Below are 17,171 nucleotides of genomic sequence, written 5' to 3' on the forward strand. Positions count from 1 at the left end.
TATTATTATTTAAAAAAATAACAAACGTGTGAGTGGTGACTCAAAAACCCACCTAAAACCCTCTCTCCTTTCTTCCTCTCTTAATCACAGTGCACCGGAAATGACTCTCTCTCGTTTCCTACTCTCAAAACCAGTCTTGCATTTCCACGCAAGTGGTAAAAACTCACTTCTATTACCGTCTTTTCTCTCTACAATTATGTTATTCTTTTTTCAAAAACGAAGAAAAAAATATGTTTTTTTTTACCCCTACTGACTGGTTTTTGCAGGAATCGCGAAATCAACAAGATGGCTCTCTTCTTCTTATTCTTCTTCAAACGGAGGGACCCAATGTTTATCACGCGTGAAGGGAGTGGAGGGGGGCAAGGAGAATGAGTGAGTATTTTATTCACTTCTTTAAACACTCATTTTTCTTAATTTTTCTTTGTACTCGACTTTAAATGACCAAAATTTCGACTTTTTTGTTTAGTTTTGTCGAAACCAACAATGGGTGCATTTGCGTTCTAGTATTGTAATTGAGGTTTTTTTAGCAGTGGACTTTAATTATTTTTGAGGTTTTGATTACTAGTTGATATCATTGTTAACACTGTCATTTCTGCTTAACTAACCTAAAAGATTGAGTTCAGAGTCTTGCTGCAAAATTTATTGGGGCATTATAATTTCCACACTTACCTATAGAGTTTTAAGTTCCCCGCGCACCCATTCTCTGGATTTAGTTTCTACTTGTGGGTTGCAAATGGTTTGACCATTAACAGTGGAAGCTTAGTTCAACTGATCAAAGGGACGATTTGATGATAATTTTCACAAGAAATTCTTTGGAAACTGTTTTTTTTTCCAAAAAGGTGGAGGGCCACAGTTGTATCCTGCTGGAATTTGTATTATTGTGCCTCTTGTGAGATGATTTTGGTTTTGCAAATTGCATGTGTTATACACTTTCAGCTTTTATGGTTGTAGGTGGATACTCAATTCCTAAACTGCCACGCCCTTGGAATGTTTGGTTGTCTTAACCTATGATGAGAAAATTACTATTAATAGAATCAACCAAAAAACTAATGGATAGAAAATGAAAATAGTTCATCCTGTTTCTATTTATTCTTGGACAAAATTCAACATGCAATGAAACATTTTCTTTTTCCTATCTCCACTCATGTTTCTTTCTCACCTCATCTCTCTTTGACCAACCTTGCACTCCTCTTGCTCTGTTTCCTCATTCTGTTCTCCTTAAAGTTTGAAAAATCCAGTGTCGCTTTTATTCTTTAATGGGTAAAAAACGAAAAAGCTAAATAAATATGATTTCATATTAAAATTTTCCTTGACAAATTTCTTTTCGGGGGTTGCTAAGGTTGGTTGCACGCATGTATCATTGTCGGTGTGTTTTACATTAATTTTCACTGATGCTCTTATATTTAGTAAAATGCATTGTTTTCTCAGCTAGTTGAAAGATCAATGATCTTCTTCCCTTTGTTTCATACTACTACTCTACAGACACATGGAAATGCATCTGAAAGACTTGCCAAAAGTGAAAGAAGTTGAAATGAAAGTGGGTGGATCATGGTATTCTCTGAAAAACATCTTTACTAATTTTAAGGACCGAATGTTCAGACATCCTCAAAGTCACAAGCAAACTAGCAGAGATACAACACTTTCTGCAGTTGACTCTGCTGCATCTGAGGTTATCGCAACACAAACTGGTGTTAGTAAACATATTGCTGAATCTGGGGGGTCTGATAATGTACTTAAGTCATCAGAAATCCCAACAGACTCCAACAGCAGAAGAGAGTATTTCAACACATGCAACATCTCACTTACAAGGGAGACACCTCTAGAAGATGCGGTTAATACAACAGCTTCTGATGCTATGGAGATACATGGATCTCCTGATAATATTAAGCATGATGAGCATGATAGTACTATTGTTCAAGCAGCAAGTGCCATAATTTCAGATGATCCAAAGGAGGTCATGCTTGAAAATGGGAAGAGGCTGCTTGAGGAGGCGACATTTGGAACAGTTGTTGAATCAAACAATAATCAGGAGGAGGCTGGGAACCTAGTTTCTTTGGCAGATCACTTATTTGATAATGCTTTTGATACAAGGCAGAACAAAAGTGCAAAAGAATCAGCTTCAATCAGAAAGGAAAAATGTCAACTTGAGAAGAAAACAGCCACACTTGTTGAAAGAGTGAACATAGATGGCTCTAAATTGGATGAAAGACCTCCGTTATCTGATGTTTCTCAAGAGGATGATGGATTAGTGAACTTGTTTAAAATGTCAGTGAGTAACAAAACAGCAGCAGAAACGGGTAGAGTAAATGGTGATCTTTTTACACCGAGTATATCTTTCAGTAATCATGATGGAAAATCACTGAAAAAAGAAGAGAGCCCATTTGATTTCGAAGGATTATATGGCCACATTAAGATGCTGCGACTGGTTACAGCTCAGGACAACGCCATTCTCAAGTCCAATGCTGAAAGCAGAAAAACTGTTTTGAAAGACCGTGCTGTTAGCAAGAATAGTAAGAAGAGAAGTAAAATAAAGAAAGAGCAGAGTGCTAAAACCATGACAAAAGACGAGGGTGGTAATTTGGATATTGCAGAAAAGGATCACTTTAAATTAGAAAAAACTCCACAAGCTCCTCTTGAAACTAGCGAAAAAGATTCAAATCAAACTCCTTTAACATCTTTGGCAGACGGAGATACAGAAAACAAATTATTGCTCAGATTCTTGCACAAAGATGTTGGGGACGGTGATATAATTTCTTGTTTTAGGAATTGCGGGCCTATTTCAAAGATTGAAAAGGTTTCGTCTGTCAAAGGGAGCAATTTGTTTGATGATGCTTTTTTACATTTCGAGGTCAGTGCTAATGAGTTTCAAGCCGGGCAGAATATTTTTTTTGGCGGGGGGCGGGGCATGGAGGCTCGTTGTAATATCCTGTGCTCATTATGCTATAATCTGTGAAGTGGTATATTTGTAATACGACATGGTAAAGGTAGCAGAATGGGTTGTTCTCGCTTATCAACAAATTGTGGTGCTGGGAAATAATGCATTAAATTCTTGACCTTGTAGATATCCAGTTTGACTAGTGTACAATCTTATTGACTACTCTGGTTTATTGCAGAGAAGGCAAGGTTTGCATAAAGCTCTCGAGAAGCCCGAGGTCTTGATCAAGAATTCAAACGCCTTCATTGATGACACAGCTAGCCGAATTTGTATTCCTAACCTGATTGGTGATATTGACATTCCAGTTGCCCTAGTGAAACATCCCACCCGTACAGTTGAGATAAAGCAGCTGACTAATGATATTAGCTCAGATCAGCTGAAGGAAGCTCTCTCCTTCTGGAGGAGTGGCATTAATGGCTTCTTTTTGGGAGCTTCAAGTTCCAATGCCTATGTGGAGTTTGAGGTGAGTCTTTACCTTTTTGGCGCATTATTTATGAAGGATCTTCCGAGTTTACATTGATTTTGTGTGTGGTCATCAGCAATTGCCTTTTGGAATGCCTGTTGAATCTTTCTTCTCATATACGTGGACTTTTTTTTATTTTTATTAACTTGAGTGTCCCGTTTAGCTTGTGCGCACCTCAACTAATTTCACAGACTCTGAAATTAATGATCATGTAAACCTCCAGTGATTTTAAGATTCGTGAGATTCGAACTAGTAATCTCAAAAAAACAAACCTAAAACCTGACAAATTAAACTACACTAGGGATTATAACAGATCTTTTTACTTGTCCAAGTAGATTTATCTCAAACTCCTGTACACTGACAACTTTATTTTGCAATGGAAATAAGTTGTAAAAGATTCATTTATTACCCACTGTTGAGTTGAAGGTTGAAGAAAGTGACTCGGTAGACTTCTCACAAACATCATCCACAAACATATCTATTTCTTCATACCAAATTGGGATACATTGTCATGATCTTTTGGCAGGCTGGGCTCTGCTAACAGCCCTTTTATTAAAGCTAATGACCTGGTAGCAAAATAATACATCGTCTAAGTAGAATTTTTCTATCTGATCAGTTCCGAGTTGGTGAGTTAGACCATTTTGATTCTTGTGGTTTTCTCAGCGTATCACACTTTAGTCAATACTTTGTATCGGTTTCCATCATCTTTGATATTTTTGCCCCCGTCTTTTTTATGCTATTTGTTTTGCAGAGTGAAGATGCCAAAGAGAGGGCACTGGCAAAGCATTTCTTACAGGTATCAGGAAAGCAGCTTTCAATTTTCAGAGTTGATGCACCAAGAACAACAGTTGTAAGAATCCTAAATATCAATCCACAATGTCGTTCTAATGTCCTCACGATTTGCAAATCTTTTGGGAAACTCTGGAGGATGAAGCTGAGACATGAGAACATTGCGGATGTGTATTTCAAGATTGATGAATGGCCTAACATGTTAAATATTTTGAATAGGTAATTTTCAACAAATCCCAAATGTTTTGATTTACGACTTCATGATTATGCTAACAATCTGAACACTCATGCATGTATATACAGTTTGAATGGATTGGAAGCGGATGGCAGCCGGTGGGTTGCTCAGCCTGCTTCCATCTTTCCTCCTATAATTTTGCAAGCCCTCTGGAACCACCCAGATGAAAGAAGACACGTCATTACATCAATGCAACGCTTATTGAAGAAACTTGAGCATCCTATGGACACAGCTGAATTAAACAATCTGGCAGCAAGGTTTTGTGGCGATAGCCTTTGAATTGTAGTTGCGAGAATTTGATGGCAAGGTACACTGGTCTCAACTTTCCAATTTTGATAACGTTGCAAATTAGTTCTAACTTGCCAAGGCCAGTTGTCAAATGATCCTACATAAACTTTGTCACAAGCAAAATGAAAATCACTGGGTCATAACAGTTATCCTGTACAATCTTCTTTCCTATTCATCTGCTTTTCCAGAATCTTTACTTGAAAAGAACGACGCTCACTCAGCACAAATACACCCCCAATTCATGAATGATGGCACTAAAAACCCCATCGCATTCAAAGCAACGATGAAAATACTCAATAAGGTTCCAGAGGGAGTCGGGTTTTCTAGCAAGCATAATTTTTTTCTTCTTCGACGGGAACATTTCTCCGACACTTTTCTCCAGGATGAAATAACCATTCGACCGAGTTTGCTTCGATGGGAAGAACACAGTTTCTTATTTATTTAATCTTTGATAATTACGGAACTGCTAAATCTAACGCGAAAATAAAGCTTCCAGAATTAGTAAAGCAAGGGGCAAATTATCAAGCACTTGGTTGTAGCGTCGTCTCTCATATTTAACAACACATTGTTGGAAATGGACGTTTTTTTCCCCTGGAGGGTAGCAGCATAAGCGAATTCTATATATGAGAAACACACAAATTTCCACTCCATGAAAAGTAACTAGTGCACGTAGCACAGGAATATTGGCCTCGAAATCTTAAATATATGGAAAATCTTCTTAAACTTCTCATAATCTGGTAGTCCATAGAAAACCAACTGAAAAAACATCCCAAAACAACTTGCTTCATGTTGATAACAAAATTGGACAGATTACTCTTAAGCAGCACTTTCTTTCTTCAACTTCGCAAGTTCTTGCCTGATCAATCCACCCCTCTACAAGTGCGTGTAAACAAGATGTATATTAGATTGAGAAAGAAAGTATCAAAATTACAAAATCATGAAACATAACTCTGTCGATGAACTCAAACAAGCCAACTAACTAAATATCAAACAGTAGAAATAGAAGTTCAAAACTCGAACCTCGTAAAATAAGTATAGCATAAAAACATTTAAAGAACCAATCTTTTATATCACTATAACCAAACCTTGATCTTAGCCAACATCAACTTGAACCGATCAAAGTCATTGAGAGCTGCCCTTCTCTTCTGAACAATCAGCCTTCTGCCCCAAGAGCTATTCTCCCACTTGTTCTTAACATCTATCATCGGGAAACAGTACATCTCAATAGAGCGAGGTGGTATTTAGAGCACAAATGACACAACTTTCAGTAAGAACTACCCCTTACCAGCCTTCTCCATGGCTTCAATCAAAGCCTTCTTCTTTGGAACCCGGTTAATATCAATCTTGATATCGGTGAGTGAGATTCTCTTGAAGTTCATTTGGCTCCTCACCATATCTGGGGCATCAACCAGAGCCTGTTAAAGACAAGTCACAAATTGCATTCAATGTAAGCTGACCAATTCCACGGATGCCCAAAAAATCATAGAATCAAAAGATGTTTGAAAATAACATATCCTAAACAAGTTCATGAGCACTAAACAACCTTACAGACTTTGGTATACAAAAAAACATCAACACCGATTTCCTCAGATCAGAGACGTTAATCTTAAACACCCTAAGCTCAATAAACTTTCAAAGGCTAATGCTTACAAGAAACAGAACAATTTCGCACATAAAAGCCAACAGGCTACATAACACAAACTAGTTCAACATGCGTATGCATCACCCAGGAAGTGAAGTAAAATTTTAGTAAGCAAAGAAATTGCTCACATTTAAGTGATCTAAGGAGCACAAACTTATTTTTTAATCGGTATTCTTCACTAGCAAGTTGTAAGCATGACTATTTGTTTTTTATGACAAAAAAGAAAAAGAAAACAGAAACAAAAGAAGCAGTAAGCATATGGTACGGCAAATAAACAAGAGACAGAAGCATACGCGGTTCTGGTCGATGACATCAACGATAACAACGATCCTGCCGTATTCTTTGCCATAGTTGACGAGACCTACCCTCCCGATCTCCACGTATCTCTTGAAAGGCTACAAGACCATATCACATACAAGAACAAAATGATGTCAGATTAAGAGTGGTATAAGTGAATTATCGATAGAAGGAGAAAGAGAGAAGTAGCTAACCATGCTGGGTTCTTGAGGTGTGCGTCACCGTGAAAGCAAGGGTGGAGGCGGACAGCTAAGGAAGACGCAGAAATGACAAGGGGTTAGGGTTTGTTTGTCTTGTTATATATTTAGTTCTTATGGAAGATTTTAGACCGTCCGATTTAGGGTTTACATTCTTCTAAGGGGTTGGGTTTAAGGATAGGTTCCGAGCTGGTAAAAGTTATCGGGCCTTATTAAGTTCGGTGGATTTGGACTGGACGCATTGGTCACTGCTTTCTTTCCACCAGCTGGTAAACTCGGTATGATTTGATGAGTTGAACCGATAATAATTTAGAGTGTTACTTATATTTTATTCAGGATTGGTTTGAAAATTGATTTCATCAAAAAACAATTCTAATTGTTTTTTTTTTTAGTTTTTATCGAAAACAATGAGTTATAATGCAAATAAAATAATATTATTTTAAAATTGATTCAACAAATCCACTATTAAAGCCGCTTTTTCTTTTTTATAATAATTTGGAGATATTTAAGGGAGTAATAATAATGTTTTTTTTTTAAATTTTTTATTTGAAAATATATTAAAATAATATATTTTTTTATTTTTTAAAATTATTTTTAACATTATTATATTAAAATGATGTTATAATGTATATAAAAATTTAATTTAAAATAAAATAAAATTAAAAAATATATTTTTTTAAAGTAGTTTTGAAATGGAAACGGTAGTTGACAAAGTCGGTCTTTCCAGCCATTTGTTTCCACTGAAAGACTTTAAAAGTCTTTTCATGGCGACGACCAAGTGCTAATTCTTGACGTGACGTGTCAGCACTGGTCGCCAGTGCTTTTGCCCTTTCCACCAAGGTTTTGCTTCTCGATGAGCGCAAAACATATTTAGTAATTTCTTGACAGTTTATCCATCGACTGCAATGGACCGTCCAAGTTTGGTTTCCCTCTTTTCTCGTATTCTCGTTACTCTTTGTTTTGGAATTGCACAACCGCAACAATTTTGTTCCAACAAGGGAACCTATTCTGTAAATAGTACCTACAGCAATAATCTCAATCTACTACTCTCTTCTCTCCCTTCAAGCATAGCAGAGAATGGTATCTTCTACAAAGCCACAGGAGGCCAAGGCCCTGACAAAGTCTATGCTCTGGCCCTTTGTAGAGAAGATCTTCCCTCAGAAAAATGCTACAGTTGCGTTAACACTACTAGCCAAGGCATTAAACAGCAGTGTCCTAATCAAAAAGAAGCACTCGTGTGGACGGATTCTAATTGCCTGGTAAGGTATGCGAACCGTGATATTTTCGCCAAGATGGAGGAAATACCTCCCTTCTGCGTAACCAATCCGAATGATTTCTCTGGAGATTTTGCTAAATTCAACGAGACACTACATGATTTGATGGAGAAACTTATAACTCAGGCTTCTTCGGGTCCCAAGTTTGCAACAGGATATGTGAACTTCACAAAACCGATATATGGTCTGGTGCAATGTACCCCTGATATATCAGAGCGTGATTGCAGAATTTGTCTACAGAAGGGAATGGAAGAAATGGAAAGCTGTGCTGGTGGACGCGAAGGAGGAAGAATTCTTAGTCCAAGTTGCATAGTTTGGTTTGAGCTATTTCGTTTTTATATCCCTGCTGGTACTGTAGATGCTCCGCTACAATTTCCTCCAGGCGCGGCTATCTTACCTCCTCAGCCACCATCTCCTCCAAGTCCCGCTAACGTATCCCATCTCAACGAGTCAAGTAAGAAACGTGTGTTACATGCTTAAGTAGAAAGTTGATATCAATTTTAGGGTGTACAGGCAGTTTGAATTCTACCGTGAATGGTATTAAAACGAGTATTATTTTTTTAGCTCTTGTGGGTACTTGAGAGATTTTGGTAATTGACTAGAGTCCATTTGGATAAAAGTGAAATCAACTCATTTTGTTTCTTGCATGCTCCTGGCAATTAAAGGTACAGGTACTAGTGCAGGCAAGATTTTTGTTTCCTGTGATGACTCCATGCTCATGAATAATTATGTTTGGATATTTATCAAATGCAGGATATATAATTAGCCAGAAACGTTTATTCAACTTGTGTTTAGTCGTACTTATCTCGGTGCCATGCAGGAAACAAGATTGGTATTATCATTGTTGCGGCTGTAGCCAGCTTAGTTACCCTTATCACAATCATTTGTGCTCTTTTCCTATGGAGAAGGATGAAGCAGAAAGTTGAGAGTAAGTCTATACATTTTTAGTGTTTGCTTGTCATTATTCTGCACCTTAGATGAATAGGTTTTCTACATGTTGGCCCTAAAAAGCAGTACGTGAGTTCATTTTCGTTTACATTGAAGTAGTGACTCCAAAAAACTGCCTAAAACTTTTGCAATGTGCAAGATAATCGAGGAATGGAGTTTGTACAAAGAGTAATGATTATGGAATCCCTCCAAGCATTTTCTCTGTAGTGGAACTAGCATTAGCTTAAATATAGTTCACTAGATAATATCATGTCACCGCTTGCTTATTTTGATTTTTTACTTCTGTGAAGATGATGATGAGATGAGAATGCTAGAATCCTTGGAATTCAACTTCAGTACCTTGAAAATAGCAACAGATGAATTCAGCAATGATAATAAGCTTGGACAAGGTGGATTTGGTTCAGTTTACAAGGTAACCTTCTTGTAATAACAACGCACTTTCATCAGGTTTTTTCGTATCTGTAAAGCTGAATTAGTTGCAGATTATCTTTTCTCAGCTTGTTAACATCTTGGTATTAGACGTATTAACATAGATATATCAGTGAACAGCAATTGTTAGGAGGAAAGGAAATATAAAATAGAAAACATTAGGGAAAGAAATCAGTGGACATCAAATTCTGATTTCCTGTACACTTTCCTGTTCCAGAAGCTTTAATGTAACGAACATGAAACACTTGTCTGGGCTACTGTCAAAGCAGTGGGTAGTTCGTACTTGTGTTCTTCAAGTAGGCAACCGCTGTGCGGATTGCATGGCTAAATTGGTCATAATTATATCTTGGGTGTTCATATGTTAATAATCCTGTTAATGGTCTGTCTACATTATTGTATGCTGACATTATCGGGGCTACTAGTCGTTTGTGGTTCTGTTTCTTTTAGGCTTAGGCCCCGATATTACCAAAAAAGAAAAAGAAAAAATGAAAACTTGTCTTTATTTACTCTGTTAATCTTCAGGGAGTGCTTCCAAATGGACAAGAAATTGCTGTCAAAAGGCTATCCGGCCTTTCTTCACAAGGTGAAGTAGAATTCAAGAATGAGATTCTGTTATTGGCTAAGCTCCAACACAGAAATCTTGTTAGCCTTGTAGGTTTTTGCTCTGAAGGACAGGAACGAATCCTTGTTTATGAGTTTTTGGGGAATGGCAGCCTTGATAACTTCATATTTGGTACTACTGCTTTACCTTTTACTAAAGGAATTGTTTAGCATATCTAAAGTAGCTCTCTTTTAATCCACAAGTAGGATTTGGTAAATATATTGAATGAAATTGTAGATCCAATCAAGAGCACCCAACTGAATTGGGAAACAAGGTGCAGAATCATCAGTGGCATTGCTAGAGGAATTCTTTATCTTCATGAAGATTCTCGTCTTAGGATCATTCATCGTGACCTGAAAGCTAGCAATGTCTTGTTAGATGAAGAGATGAATCCTAAAGTTTCAGATTTTGGCTTGGCAAGGCAGTTTCAACCGGATCAAACCCAGCGCATTACCAGCAGAGTTGCGGGGACCTAGTGAGTATTAAAATCAACTCAATGATTATACTCTTTAGAAATTCCATAGAACTACTAGTTAAAAAAAAACTCTTTTATGTCGCATAAAACCTGAGATGGAATAACTCAGTTTCGAAAGAGCTCTGTTAGCATTTGAATTGAGATTGTGCTCCTGTCGTTGATGTTGTTTAGCGGCTACATGGCTCCAGAATATGCCTTGCAAAATCGATTCTCAGTGAAATCTGACGTCTTCAGTTTTGGAGTGTTGGTTCTAGAGATAGTAACTGGTAAGAAAAACAGCTGGCTGAGCAATTCGGAGGAAATAGAGCTCCTTCTAATCCATGTAAGTGTGCTCATATCTCAGTCAAGCTTTATGTTTGCTTCTTTATGCTTGGAGTAGACAGGAACCGTTAAGGATACCTAAGAAGTGCGTGCATCAAAATCAGTTTATCGTGTGATTGACGTGGTTTTTGTGTGGAAGAACTGAACTTTTTCATTCAGATGAGTTAGTTTCAACGAGTGCATTTCACACCCTGCAGGTATGGAGAAATTGGAGAGAAGGAACAGCTACGAACCTGATTGACGAAACATTGAGGGGCAGTCCAGTAAGTGATGTAATGAGATTCTTACACATAGGTTTATTGTGTGTTCAAGAGAATGTGTCAGGTAGACCCACCATGGCTGCTGTTGTTCCTATGCTCAATAGCCACTCCTGGAGTCTCCCATCACCTTCACGACCTGCGTTTCTTTTGGACAGTAACACAGACACGGGCTTGCCTTCATTAGAATCCGATACAGGAACTACTAAGCAGGACCAATCCACAGAAAACACACAAGGGACAGCATATCTGTCTCCAAATTGAAATTTTCATAGACTGAGATATACTCACAAAAGCACGAAAACTTGATTGCATTGTTTGAAAATTGATACAATTTCGAAAGACATGATGCTGCACATGGTTTGTTGAATGGTATCTGATGACCATAGTGATGTTAACTCTCCTCTGATTGCATTATGCTAGACATGGTTGTTTGTAAGTAAACTCTGGGCCCTAATGATGTTAACTCACCATTGATTGTGATAGGAACTGGACCGGATCATAGCTATCCTCTTTGAGTGCTACTGAAATGATAAGATATGAACAGATCAAGTTGCACAGATACTAAATAGAATCCAGTTAGCGCCTAATTTGAAAGTTATGACTGGTTCCGTAATTTGTAACCCATATATATGTTAACCAAGAGATCGATTTTGAACATAAAATGTGGTTTCTGAATTTGATTAGATATCTTTTGGTTTTTATAATGGATTTGAGCATGTTTTCTAAACGTCTTTTTGGATGATCCTAAGATGTTTTTGGACAAAAATGGCTTCAATGGCCAAAAGACCCAAAACAATGCCCCTGAGTATCTGATGACAGTTTCCAGATTCCCTCGAGAAATTTCCAAGTTTTAGTCATCGGAAACTTGGGGAAGAAGGTCAATTGAACGATGCGTCATCTTTAGCCATTGACAACATGTTGTTCATCAAAATGATAATGACTGATTGATTCCGGTATAATTACAATTATACCTTAAAGGCTACGTCAAATAAGTTTTTCTTTATTTAGAAAAGCAAAATAATAATTGGTCCACAGTACATATAGAGTACGTGTGCATAATGATTTCTTCATCTCTTTCAGTTTTTTTTCTTATTATATTCTAACACAGTAAGATTCCTTGAGATAGGAAAAAAAAAATAGCAGACATATTTCGTAGGTTGTCTATTTTGGCATGAAATGTAGTGCAGACTAGACAATGGATGCACATTCAGAGGTCATTTTCTGTCGCGGCCCATCCATTGTTAACCTGTTAGACAGCCTCTCCCAGCCTACGCAAGCCTCTACAAAATAGAAATGTTCAATTGAAATAGCAAGTAAAATCTTTAATTATTCTAACGCTAAGATACTCCACCACAATGCAACATCTCAGAAACTTTCTATATTCATCCCAGAAATGGAATCCTTAGCATCTATCTTATCTTCTTATCGCAGGGGACCGAGGCATCATTATTAAGATTATCTTCTGGCATCTGCATTCTACTGTCTACTTGAATTAAGCCCTTCAGTGGTTGTTTTTCTCTTTGAGGACTGCTAAATTGCTTGTTTATATCAACAGTCATGAGAATTGATTCCCCTTTTAGCTTGCAATTCTTCTAATATAATTTTTTTTCTTTTAAATTTTTTGCTGGCATTCTGTGTTGAAATTTCTCAAGGTTGTTTTTAAGTAACATTTGCGATCGAATGGCTTGATGATTAGAATGATATGTGACATTCTTGTAGCCTTTTCGATCTTTCTGCGCAGTGATCATAAGAATTTTTAAACTTCGGAATCACTGAATCAATACACTACTTGGAAAAGCAAGTTCTTGTTATTTTATGTATTCACCCATTCCTGGAAAAAAAGGAGTTGCCAGATTTCTTACCCCTTTGAAGCTTTGTTTTTTTCCTTACAAACCAGGGAACATGCACGATGAATAAGAAACTGGAGAAAAAACATGCTGGGATCATTCAAACCATGCTTTTAACCTCTTTATAATTTTATTCATTGTACATTGGTACTGAGTAGCAGTGGAGGGAGGGCCTTGCTGTTTGTCCAAATCGCATTTCACAAATCAAATGATTTGGATTAAGGCATTTCTAGCCTTCTTTTAGTCTTCTTTTCCTTCACATTTGTTTTCTTAGAAATGTTAGAAAGTTGCAAATTGTAGGAGGGAACGCGATAGGCTTCGGCAAATCGGATTAGAAATAATAATTCCCCGGCGACGGCCATTCATTTTGCAACAGCTACACATCTTCACATGGCTTGAACCTCTAGCTCTTATATGAGCCTAGGCTATTGCAGTAATGGAACGAGCACTTAGTAGTGGCAAATAAAGCACAAATACATAGGTGGAATCCAATGCAAAGCATGCCCGTCTAACAAGAGCACATTTTGTGGGGTTTTGTGTTTTCACACTAATTTAGCCACCTTAACAAGTGTGTTAAATCACCAAATGAATGGCCTTCAATTCCTATCATATGATACAGGTGGAAATCTCACAAGCTGTCCGACTAGCCGTGCTAATTTACCTTGGAACCGAGTAGGGTGAGCTCAATCTGCCCTTTTTGTTTAAAACATAGCAGACCATGATCTCGTCATGGATAAAATGGAATATTCTCAATGTCAGGTATTGAAGTTAGCCATTTTGCTTGGTGGAGTGAGGGCTGCTAGGAATCTCATGTGTAAACCATGAGGAAGGCATTTTTCCTACTTTCGTTCCCTTCCCTTTTTATCTGCACAAAAGATACAAGTATCATATCTCAAATAATCAATTTAATCTAATAATTTAAATTATTAAGTAAAATTTTAAAATATAATTTATATTATTCTCTAACACACCCCCTCAAGTGAAAGCCTTTTGAACTTGAATTTTGCACATACTCACATTATCTTATGCTTAACTTTTATTAAATAAATAGGGTTGGTGAGATTCAAATTCATAACTGTTTGGTTATCATGGCTCTGATACCATGTCAAAGATTCATCCCAACCCAATAGTTTAAGTTGTTAAGTAAGGTCTCAAGATATGATTTATATTATTCTTTAACATATTCCTTCAAGTGAAAGTTATTTAAGCTTGAAACTTACACAGACTCATACTACTTTGTGCTTAAATTTTTTATCAAATAAATGAGGATGAAGAGATTTGAACTCATAACTACTTGGTCATCAATGCTCTAATACCATATCAAAGAATCATTTTAGTACAATAGTTTAAGCTATTATATTATTCTATAATATCTTGAGAAACATTGTACAATTGATTTTTTTTTTTAATGTTTTTCGTCCTTTCCTTTTGAGGCTATAAAAACTCCTCTGCTCTGGAAAGAGACTCAAAAGGAGCTAAAGCATGGAAGAAACAGAAGAGATCTCTATTGCAGAAGAGAAAGTAGTGGACATTAGTCTCAAGGACCTTGCCAAGAAACTAGAGGAATTTGCCAAGGCCAGAGATTGGGAAAAGTACCATAGTCCAAGAAATCTCCTTCTTGCAATGGTAATGTCCTATCCTCCTTGTATATGTGTACAGAGCATTCATGCGAAGATCCTTTATGTATGTGTTTTTCGTGTCCGTTCCCATAGGCCACACATAGCTCAGAATGTTTTCTTCTTTGCTATGTTTTGGAATGATCCTGTGTATGACTCAGCTCTATCGTAGAAACATTCCCTCTTCTCAACATGTCTTTTCACTAGTTTCTTGAATCTACTGGGGGCTAATGCACAGTTCACTATGATGACATAGTGAATACAACCCACAATATAAAATAAGGACAACTTTTGTTCTAGTTTAATCATCCATGTCGAAGCCGAACCGCATGTAACGAGGCACTCGCTGGAAGGACAGCATTAACGATTCCCAGGCTTGTTAGGGATTGACTACTGTGAAATATTTTTTTAGAGACAAGCTGTGTTTTTATTTCATAATTTCAGAAAGAAGTTTCACAGGGGCAGTGCATTAACAGAACAAATATTTGTCCGAAAGAACTTAATTTCCATGACTACTCAAGACAGTTTGAGACACCAATTGTACGGAGGCATAAGGTGGGGCGGGCAGAGGAATCTCTTCAGCCAATTTGCTCATGTTTGGGATTGAACTTGAGAAATTTTTGAAGGTGCCCTTGTCTTTAAATCTGTAAAGCTTAAATCATTGGCTACTAAAGGGTGTGTAAATGTTCACATTTATAACTTGCAGCTGTGATGGTGACAAAATACATGGGTTGTTTTTGGCTCATCAGATTTTCCTGGTGACAGACTAAATCTCTCCATCATCTAATATTGGATTCGATTCCTTTTTATGTATCTTGTTTGATGTGCAGGTTGGCGAAGTAGGAGAGCTATCGGAAATATTCCAATGGAAAGGAGAGGTGGACAAGGGGTTGCCAAACTGGGAGGAATCTGACAAGGAGCATCTAGCAGAAGAGCTATCTGATGTGCTGCTATACCTCATTAGATTGTCTGATATCTGTGGCATCGATCTTGGTGATGCTGCCACCAAAAAAATTGTGAAGAACGCTATCAAATACCCACCCAAGGCCTGCTGAAATGGTAGTTTAATATGAGTGTGCTGATTTTTGTTTGGCTAGCTTGAAACAATCATTTTGATGGAATCCCTGTAGAGACTGCATGATAAACTTATCCTTTTTGCTTATTGAGCTTTGCCCTTTCGGAGATTAGATTTGAGCTTTGTAGCATAGGCTGCATGGGAGCTCATCTTTTGGTGGCCTGTGTAATTTCCGAAGGAAAACTCTGAATTCTGCTTGCTTTGACTCCTACGCTCAAAAGGATTTGGGTTAGAGAGAGAGATTTATTTAACGAAGAAGGTTCATCAAAACACTTTTTTTTTAATTTCTATTCACGTAATATATAATTAGAAAAGGACTTTTTAAAATAAAATGACCCGTATATATATATATATATATATGAATGAATGAATGAATCATAAATAATATAATAAATGATCACCAGAGATTTTGAATTCTTTTAAGTTTACTTTGAGATATTTTACTGTGTATATAGACTAATTAATAATATTTTATTAGTTATTTTTTGAGTTTATTTTTTGAAAAATAAATAAAATTAAGAAAAAAAAATTTCAAATAAAAATATTGTTATTATTTTTGACAGATTATAAATTTTATCTTCTCTTTTGTTTTTATATCTTTTTTGTTTCAAAAAATAATTAATAAAATAACACTAATTATTCTTTGGGTATCATAATTTTTTTTTCTTTTATATTTGCGTGTTTCTCGTAATGTTAACCTGCAAAGGAATTAATTTTATAGTATTTAAGCGTAACTATCTATATTTATTTTATTTTATAGAAGAGGAACACTAAAATGAGATAAATTAATTTTATAGTATTTAAGAGTAATTAACGATACTTACTCTAAAAAAGAAAAACAATAAAATAAGAGAAATAAAAAATTTAAATATTTTTATTGTTTTTTAATTTGTCCAGATGCGACTCTCTCTTTTAGTTTGTATTTATTGTTTTTTTAAAATTAACTCATAAAATAAATATTTAATAATTACTTAAATATTTTAAGATTTCTTACATTCTATGGAAAGATTATAACATTACCTGCTCAAAACATTTTTTTAAATCTTAAAACTATAAGGATTAGAATATTAATCCAAATTTACCAAAATTTTATTTCCAAGACCTTGAAAACAATTTAAGCCAAATTAGAATGTGACTTGTAAATCTTGAAGGTACTGTTCTTGAAACTAACCCATTATAGTTTCAGATCCGGCCCGGGTTCATGGTTTTGATCGGACACCAGATTATTCAGGTTAATTTTTTTTAAATTAAAATAACACCGTTTTAATAAAAAAAATCAAAAGTTAATGAGTTATAATTGAGTTTTTGATCAAGTATTGCTGAATTAATCAAGTTATTTTTTTTATTTCTTTTTTAATTTAGCCCGACTTCAATCCTGAATCGATCAAGTCTCAGGTTAATTCGTTGGATAGGGCTGAGTTTCGCAACCATGTAACCCACACAGAGTAATTAAAATATTATGTAAATATCATATAATAT

At 36.2% G+C, this 17,171-nt stretch overlaps 4 protein-coding genes across 4 annotated transcripts; 3 read left to right on the forward strand and 1 right to left on the reverse strand.

Moving 5' to 3' along the window:
* Nucleotides 1-35: 35 nt before the first annotated feature.
* LOC133697737 (uncharacterized) lies at nt 36-4,869 on the forward strand. Its single transcript, XM_062120486.1, has 6 exons — nt 36-155; nt 267-372; nt 1,483-2,848; nt 3,114-3,398; nt 4,150-4,406; nt 4,491-4,869. Exons 1-6 carry the CDS (start codon nt 101-103, stop codon nt 4,699-4,701), a joined length of 2,280 nt encoding a protein of 759 aa, XP_061976470.1. The 5' UTR covers nt 36-100; the 3' UTR covers nt 4,702-4,869.
* Nucleotides 4,870-5,414: 545 nt separating this feature from the next.
* LOC133697739 (large ribosomal subunit protein eL14z-like) lies at nt 5,415-7,003 on the reverse strand. The gene is made up of 5 exons (XM_062120487.1): nt 6,844-7,003; nt 6,646-6,747; nt 5,996-6,125; nt 5,796-5,908; nt 5,415-5,583 (listed from the first exon to the last, which is right to left on the reverse strand). Exons 1-5 carry the CDS (start codon nt 6,844-6,846, stop codon nt 5,527-5,529), a joined length of 405 nt encoding a protein of 134 aa, XP_061976471.1. The 5' UTR covers nt 6,847-7,003; the 3' UTR covers nt 5,415-5,526.
* Nucleotides 7,004-7,465: 462 nt separating this feature from the next.
* Nucleotides 7,466-11,595, forward strand: LOC133696973 (cysteine-rich receptor-like protein kinase 44). Its single transcript, XM_062119281.1, has 7 exons — nt 7,466-8,574; nt 8,941-9,048; nt 9,359-9,480; nt 10,020-10,230; nt 10,336-10,573; nt 10,745-10,895; nt 11,092-11,595. The coding sequence occupies exons 1-7, from the start codon at nt 7,752-7,754 to the stop codon at nt 11,413-11,415; spliced, it is 1,977 nt and encodes a 658-aa protein (XP_061975265.1). The 5' UTR covers nt 7,466-7,751; the 3' UTR covers nt 11,416-11,595.
* A 2,856-nt stretch (nt 11,596-14,451) lies between these two features.
* LOC133697674 (uncharacterized) lies at nt 14,452-15,672 on the forward strand. Its single transcript, XM_062120394.1, has 2 exons — nt 14,452-14,627; nt 15,448-15,672. Exons 1-2 carry the CDS (start codon nt 14,484-14,486, stop codon nt 15,670-15,672), a joined length of 369 nt encoding a protein of 122 aa, XP_061976378.1. The 5' UTR covers nt 14,452-14,483.
* Nucleotides 15,673-17,171: the final 1,499 nt, after the last annotated feature.

This window comes from Populus nigra, chromosome 6, assembly GCF_951802175.1.
Source record: "Populus nigra chromosome 6, ddPopNigr1.1, whole genome shotgun sequence".
Taxonomy (NCBI): domain Eukaryota; kingdom Viridiplantae; phylum Streptophyta; class Magnoliopsida; order Malpighiales; family Salicaceae; genus Populus; species Populus nigra.